Below are 8,116 nucleotides of genomic sequence, written 5' to 3' on the forward strand. Positions count from 1 at the left end.
GTAAGCCCCGCCTCCCGCGCTGTTACAACTAGTTTGTCCATCTCCCCTCTAAGTAGCCGTACTACTGTTGATATAAGGTCTATAATACTAGGGGGACGTATTAACCTAAATCGGATTTGCTTACCACCATCTTACTACTATCTCAGTTACCTACCCCTTAACTCGGTTACCGACCTAGTCTACTACCCCCTTCCTTATATATATATAGAGGCCCTAGAGCCACATTCAATAGACAGAGTTCTTATTCTTGATCGTCCTGTTTAACAAGAGCCCAGGGGTATAGAGCGTACTTTCAATTAAAACACCATACTAAGACTATCCTATATTTAATATTCAATATTAATGTCAATACGGCCTTATACTGATATTGAATATTGATAAAAGCACTGCTGGTGATCTACTTGTGGGGACATTGCTCCAACGACATGCGCATAGCCCGAGCTCAATTAAAGATAACATATCATTCTTCTGCTAATGTTACACGGTTTAGACAGGCAGAAGGCGTAAGCATGAGTAGTTGAATTATTGCATCTTGTATCTTTTCTGACACATGATAAGAGGTACACACCGTGGTTGGGCCAATGTGCCATTTCTAGCATTACTCGAGTTACTCATGATAGTGAGTTACGCAGAACTGGATAATACCAAGACAGTCTTCATCCTTTCGATTTCTTCAAAATTTGCTTGTCGCGCGTGAGATTTGATACCCCTGCAACCCGCTAACCCTCTGCCAGCTACCTTGTGACGTAGAATATGTAGAGCAAGGCTACTGACCGCTTCCAAGAATACAACTTTTCTCCAAGTATGAAGGGGCGTTTCAGAATCAATTAGAATCATCACCCGCAAGATCAATAAACTCCACCTCTCTCTCCTGCACCTGCCGCCTCTTCGCATCCGGGCCTACAGCCTCCGCTTCACCTTTTCGCTTCACCGCAGCAAGCAGAGACGTTGTATTAGCACCACCATTACTAGAACTTGGGGAATTAAGTCTTGCTCTAAGAGCATCCACTGCATCCACCCCGCGCTGTTCTGTGCCTAATGCCTGCGTCGCTGGAGCTCGCATGGTTGTTGCACCACCCGACATATCGTCCGTCGTGGCGGGAACCTCAGGTGCGGGAAAGAGCGCCAGTTCATCGTATTTTGCGCCCAGAAGCAGCTTGACAGCTCCCTGATCAATACCCCAAAACACCTTTCGTGCGGCGTCCTGATTCGCTTTCCATAGCTTCATCTTGCGCTGCCACTCCGGCAGCAGTTTCGTGACAATAAAGTAATACGGGGACGTCCTATAGTCCACATGTATACGCAGGCCTGTGTGGAGGCGTGATTGGATATGCTGCCTCACGTTCCAATCTTCGTATATCCGCAGAGCATCTTTCGATCCGTCTTTGATGAACTTGTTAAAGTCTTCGCAAAGATGGCAGTCCTCGCCACAGGGAGACACCTTGATGGTGCGATCGCGGTCGCCGAGAAGTGGCTCTTTTTCGCGTTTATGGAGAACGAGCAGGTCTTTGAAGAAGCGTTGATGTGCCGGTCGAGTGAAACCTTTTCCTAGCTCCTGAACGATTCCGAGAATCTGTGCCAGCATGTCGAACAGGGCGGCCGTAGTCAGTGAACCAGGTACGAGTCGGGACTTCTCCAGTACAGCGCTGAGGAAGCGGTCGGCCTCGCTGTCAAGGCCCAGGATCATGTAGAGGCGGAACCAGCTTATGATTGTATCGATGTCGATGGAGGCGTTATTCTGCTGGGCTTGCGTATTGCCTGTATATTTTTGTCGTTCTAAGGTTGTGCAGATCAGGTCTTTTGACCGGATTCGACTCAGATAAAACGTTATCACGCTTTGAAAGACAGTGGTAAGGCCCTTTCTTGGAAGCGTGCCTTCTTTAGCCGCTTGGAATAGAATATCAGTTACTGTTGACCCGTTCGACTTGTTAAGAAGGGCCTCTTGCATTTTTGGACTGAAGTCTCCGAGCCACTTGTTAGCGTCGTCACCTGATATGATTCCCTGAGCTTTAGCTGTGTAGAGCTTCCGCAGAGCGGCTGTAAAAGTGTTGCTCTCAGATTTACCCCCGGTGTTGAATAAGAAGGCTCTAACTAGGCCGGCGACGGCTTCTCGACTTATTTTCCCCGCTTTTTGGGCATCAAGGCATTCAGTCACCAGGTCTGCTGAGTTTGCTGACGTTGAGCGGTCGGTGCTTAACTTAAGTAGATACGGTTGGATGAGTTGGGAGACCATGGTCTCCGGGAGCAGAGTTTGACCGGCAGCAGTAGTAATACCTTCCGCCGCGATGAGTAAGTTGAACAATGTCCTGACCGAGTCCAAGCCCCAATTATGATAATAGCCTGCTTTGAGGATACTGGAGAGTAAGGCGGCAAAACTATCGGGAGCGAAGATGTGATAATCTCTCGCAACACCTAAGAGTGCTTGAACGAAACTATTGATGAAAGCCTCTCCATGATACGCCCCCGTAGACCCGAGACTCTCTTTAAAAATAGTCCCGTAAAACCGAACCCACCATTCGACGCTAATAGCAACCGGAGCGTCCTTAGGACGGTCCGGCTTGAGTATAGTCTTAGGCACCTCCCGGACTAGTTCGAGAGCAGCATCACGAGCGCGCCATTCGCTTAATCTTTTTAACCACTTGGTCACCCTATAGCATATATTAGCGACAAAAAGCATGGCAGATCACATGTAATGTACTCACCACTCGAAAAGCCAGTCATGTCCAAAGAACTCCTCAAGATGGCAGAGAGATTTTGTATCCTTGTCGGGGGAGAAATCTGCGTAGTTGAGACCGCGTTCAATATTCGACTTGCCCCATTCAGANCATGCCGGCGAAGGCAAGTCAAAGAGGTAGGGATGCCATTGCTTCTGCAACGTCTCAATGAACTGAACGCGCTGCTGGAGTGTGCGAAAAAATCGGTAATGGTATTCCGGAGCATTCAAAGCTTTTTCAAGACTTCCACGGATATCAGCACCGCGTGATCCAGAGGTTAAGAATTACTTACCCATCGAGAAACAATTGCTTGCCTACGTTTTCTATTGCTGCGTTTAAAAGACGGGTTGCAGGTAGACTAGATCGCGTATTATTGAGAACAACCGCTATTCCGAAAAGTTCGCCATGCGGGTTGCAGGTAGACTAGATCGCGTATTATTGAGAACAACCGCTATTCCGAAAAGTTCGCCATGCGGGTTGCAGGTAGACTAGATCGCGTATTATTGAGAACAACCGCTATTCCGAAAAGTTCGCCATGTAAGTTTTCGATCGCGGTTTCAATGATCATATCCAGTATAGAATCTACAATAGGCTGATTGAAGCCGATTTTGACGGTCGCAGGTCTCAAAATTACATAGTTCTGAATGGTCCGTTCACAGAGTTCGGCAAGTTCTTCTCGAGATACTTGAGACGTCTGGGAAAGATTCTTCAGGCGCACCATCCAGGGGTGTATGATATCTGGGGTGATTTTCCGCGGTTGGAAGAGAAAGTTAACGTAATGCTTGTTCGGAATGACTATGAGAGCCTACCAGTGAATTAGCATGATTTACTTCTGTCGCTGATAACACGCAAACAGTACCGTGCCACGATAAATGTGCTCCACAAGGTAACACCCTGATGACTCTTCTTCATCTGGCTTTTCCTTCAAGAGGACTGAACAAGGATAATATTTATCCTTTTTCCTACATTCGATACCTCTCCCCAACTCGACTCCAGCCAGATCGACCACTCGACCAAAAGTTACTTTTCTCTTCCTGATCTTCACCATCTCATTAGGTCGGTCACCCGAATCTTTGCTGTCCCCCCGAAAGACAACGACGAAGGTCCCAAGGAGAAGTCGACAGCTAGCCTCCGAGCAGACCTCCCTTAGATAGTCGACCTGCGTGCGGTCAATTCCCTGGAGGTGGGAGTGGTTAATAGTTTCTCCATCATACTTGTACTGGCCTTCTTTGTCAAGCATGTGAGCAAGGACTTTGGGGCATGAGCCATCTTCTAGAGTGCGCTGGTTCCATTGACCCAATATAGATTTCAGGTTAGATTTGCACTTGAATTGTTGAAGGCCTTGGCTCAATTCTGTAACGGAAGTAGTTGCTCGCAGGTGGTACGTTAGAGTCAGACAATTTCCTGAAGTGATGGGTTTAACCTGGAGCTGATTAGCACGGCCGATACTAAATCGAAAGCAATTCAAGTAACTCAGCAGAAACGCTTACGCTCAACGGCACGCCAGAACACCTAATACTCGTTAAAAGGGATTCAAAGAAGATACTGGTGGACCTACCAAGCTATGTATGACATATCAAATTCAGAAGTCTGTGCGGGTTCGAAGTGTACTACTTCGTTCTGCTTGAAATCCCATCTGCCGCCTTCGTGCTGGGATGGCAAGTAGAATACCATGGTAGCAAACGTGCCTTTGGGTGTGAGCCATCTATACTGCATTAGAAGGGCTTCGCTTAAATAGAATGAACACGAACTCCGACGGCCGCCTTGAGCTTTTCCTCTGAATCATCAATCTGGCGAGTTCCGCAGTAATGTGGGATGACTCCGGATCCAGACCGAATCCCTTCAGCACATCCTTAAAGATAGCATTCGCGAAATCATTCCACACCAAATTCCTCAGCCGAATTTGACTAGCTGGGATATTCCGGGTACAATTTGAAGTTGCCAAGTCGCCAGCGTCTCCACTCATGAGCCGCTCGGTAGCATGAGTGAGCGAAGCCGCATCCTGATCCGAAATAGGTAGGCCAAGCGTACCGAATCCGTTGACATGTAGCCCAGGATTTACGGGATTGCAGCGCGTTCCAAAGACCACAGAAGGGTGTTGACGATGGACATCGTCAAGACTCTCGGAAAATTTCTTCTGGATACTCAAGTCCGCTTGGCTGTAGCTGATAGGCGCTTCATCATCGGATGAGTTCCAGTAACCCATGCCGGAGGCGCAGCAATTTCCACTTGAATTGAAGCGCGGGAATTTGGGCAAGATAGTTTTCGATATGACTGATGTGATATCTTTTCAGAGTCTTAGAAAGGCAATCGCATATTCTTAGTTGAAAGAGTGATGGAACTAGAAGATTGAGGAACAGGGGGCTTCGGGCGAAGCGACGCGTCGCGTGTCCTCGTGGGTACTATCCCTTAACCCGCTGAGGTGCAACGCTTGGGCCAGTTTCAGGGCCGTGCAGGAACACCGTGTGCAGTTCTCATCATGAGATTGAAACAAGAGCCTCCTATTGGCCAGGCCTTATCGATAACACTGCGCCCGAAGCAGCGGGTTAAGGGATATTGGCGCGCTAAGCCGTTTCAGTATTTCGCCAAGCTCTCTCTCAAGTGACAGTAGGTCATTCAAAATACATAATTAATAAGGGTCTGTTGGTTGCAAAACCGTCAGATTGAATATGAACTGAAAGTCCGGCAGAAAGGACGCGTTCCTTCCCGATTTGACACGCGTCCGAGGCTCTACGGGTTGTACGGACGTGTGCAAATCCGAAGCCTTTAGATTCAAACGAGGAGCTTCGAGCTCCATATTGAAATGACGCTAAGAGCTCCATTTTAATATTTTAGCGTGCTATTCTGGCATTTGCGAGCGGTGAGAGAAATATTAAAATTTTAAGGCTATACAGACAAAATTACTCCGAATCAACAGATTATGAACTGAATATGAGGCCTCCATATTGCAACCGAACAACCCCTAAATATTATTCACCGTTTTATAAGACATTAATAAATTATTCCAAAAATCTTAGCTAAGTCAACGAGAGTATAATAAGATACTGGTCATCGTCACCCTAAACGTGCACAGGCACACTGGTGTCTCTGAAACTCTAACAACGATCAGCTGCCATAACAATATTAAAACGCAAAGCTCTTCCAACCTCAACCTTTCCTTAGTGTAACTAGTATTTCATAGAAATATTGCTAGCTTTGTCGACAGGCCTTACGCACATACGTTGCACAATTATCCTTGCAACCAAACGGTCTCCCACCTTTGCGGCTCTCTTGCCTGCTCCGCCCGATTTGCTCCGTTGGCAGCCTTTCACACGACACCAGGAGTTTTCCATCTTCAAACGAATGATATGCAATGACACTGCGAGCTGGAGATTAATTGGGGAGGAATACAGTTCTTTGCTACGGACTTCTCTGTTCTAGAGGCAGATGTGCTTCGGCTTGGTGTTCTAGTAAAGGGGTCCAATATTTGCTTTGACACTGGTGGTTGGGTAGTTTTATGGCCTGGTGGTAGATTGATACCCGGAGGATGCTTAGACGTCACAAAGAGGGTCAGCTCCTAGCATCTTATGCCTATAAGCCGCTAAAGGGAAGTTCGATATGTAGTCTAGATGACTTCTGAGTGGTTTCCTAATTGATTTCCCATAAATTTCAGATCACGATACCATTTTGGAACAGTCAAGCGGAGTACTTGCCTATTCAAGATTCTTGCAGTACGTCCCAATTTTGCTCTCATAACTATGGCTGTGGAAATCTTCACCTTTGATTGACTGTCTTAGAGATGAGAAGACAAGGCACTGGCGAAAATTTCCAAATTCCCCCATTATACTCAGAATGATATTTATCTCCACTCTTCCCTAGCACCCTTTCATTAAAGTCGGTCTTCAATTCCTTGCCAAACGTATTTAAGACAGGCTCCCATTCCATTAGAAGCGGATCGCATGACACTACCGGCAGTTTATACAAGGTTAGGTATCCGCGGATGCCGAGACTGAAGTTGCTGCTTTTTTTAATATTCATCATATCCCAGTGGCCTTTCGGACTCTCTAGGAGACATTCGCGTTGCTGAGGTTTTCCACGGCAGTTCTCTTCTTCGAGTCCTACGTTAGAGCCTGTGGCTCCGCATGTTCTCCGTTTACGCTTGCGATCTGGGTATCTGTATTGGACGTTCATAGACTTAACTAGCTCTTCGTTAATAAGCAAGGAGGTATGCAGAGCAGAATAGCCCAGAGAATATCGTTTTGCGACTGTCCCGTTTCTGCCAAGCCGAATATCCTGACAACGCATGCCGTAGTCTTCGGCAGCACAAAAATCGAGGCATTTGTCACCAATCATAGCCATAGTTAGGGACTCCGGACTGTCTCAGGAACCCTGTCCAACTGTGTTCGGAGCGGCGAAGAATCACGAGATGTTCTTCAGCAGGAGTAAAATTGAAGCTGGCGTCAACACTCGGTGCAACCTCATCAGATTCATCCTTGTCAAGTTCTTCTAGAACTTCAACCCAAAGAACAGCAAGCTCATCGTTTGTCTCGTCGACCCCTGTTTCTTCAAGAGCGCTAAAGCACTCGTTAATTGCAGTTCCAACATTATCGTGCCACTGCGGGTGGTTTTTCCAAAATTTCCGAAATGTTTGACAATTCTCCAAAGACTCGAAATATTGACGTTCGCAGTCACCGTCATGCCACTTGAATGAAATCCCTCTTAGGTAGTTGCGCATTCCAGAACAGCCTAACAGATGCCGAAGTGTTCTTCGTCGTGCATTCTGAGTGCATAGGGACACTTCAACTCCACCCCAGACTTCGAGCTCTTGTATTTTGCGAGTCCCGTTCCGCCAGCGCTCTATCAGAGCATCCTTCATATCAAAACCATCGGATCGCTTATAGGATACGGTACTGCCTACCGTCACGAATCCCATGGCGCTCGCTTGAACTTGGTAAGATTGGGAATCCTTTTCACGCCGCGGTTTTCGTGTGCCTATATGTCTCAGATTGCGTTTATTTTTCCAGGACTCTTTTATCTTAAGCTTCTTGTCGAGGGACATATGGCAGTCGTCGTTAACGACAAGTTTATTTTTGACACCAGCGCCAATAAGCAGCATATCCGTTTCGAGAAACTGTTTGCTCAGTAAGTTTAACTGATGCTGCGAAACTAGAGTTTCATCCCAGTTTCTGGACGGAATCCAGTGACAGAATACCTCCATCTGTCCGACTGCATGGGAACGAGGCTCAGGATCTGTTAGGGAATTTCGCGACCATGGTACAATGAACCCATTGCCGATATTATATCGAGATACCTCGCGGGCACTTGGATCCGATTTTGTCTTCCACATCGGCCCCCATATATCCGCTAACGTGTCTGCATCGGTGGATAGATACAGTCTTTGGTCTGATGTTATGACCGCACCC

The 8,116-nt window shown here is 47.0% G+C and overlaps 2 protein-coding genes across 2 annotated transcripts; both read right to left on the bottom strand.

The window, feature by feature from the left end:
- Nucleotides 1–479: 479 nt before the first annotated feature.
- On the bottom strand, nt 480–5,035 carry K441DRAFT_696597 (uncharacterized protein). The gene is made up of 8 exons (XM_067652904.1): nt 4,466–5,035; nt 4,273–4,419; nt 4,205–4,226; nt 3,574–4,137; nt 3,229–3,519; nt 3,007–3,098; nt 2,703–2,957; nt 480–2,648 (listed from the first exon to the last, which is right to left on the bottom strand). Exons 1-8 carry the CDS (start codon nt 4,918–4,920, stop codon nt 824–826), a joined length of 3,651 nt encoding a protein of 1,216 aa, XP_067503917.1. The 5' UTR covers nt 4,921–5,035; the 3' UTR covers nt 480–823.
- A 1,432-nt stretch (nt 5,036–6,467) lies between these two features.
- Nucleotides 6,468–7,569, bottom strand: K441DRAFT_561550 (uncharacterized protein; the record flags this gene model as incomplete). Its single annotated transcript, XM_067643536.1, has 2 exons — nt 6,468–6,755; nt 7,117–7,569. The coding sequence occupies 2 exons, from the start codon at nt 7,567–7,569 to the stop codon at nt 6,468–6,470; spliced, it is 741 nt and encodes a 246-aa protein (XP_067503918.1).
- Nucleotides 7,570–8,116: the final 547 nt, after the last annotated feature.

This window comes from Cenococcum geophilum (genome assembly GCF_001692895.1).
Source record: "Cenococcum geophilum 1.58 unplaced genomic scaffold K441scaffold_22, whole genome shotgun sequence".
Classification (NCBI taxonomy): Eukaryota; Fungi; Ascomycota; class Dothideomycetes; order Gloniales; family Gloniaceae; genus Cenococcum; species Cenococcum geophilum.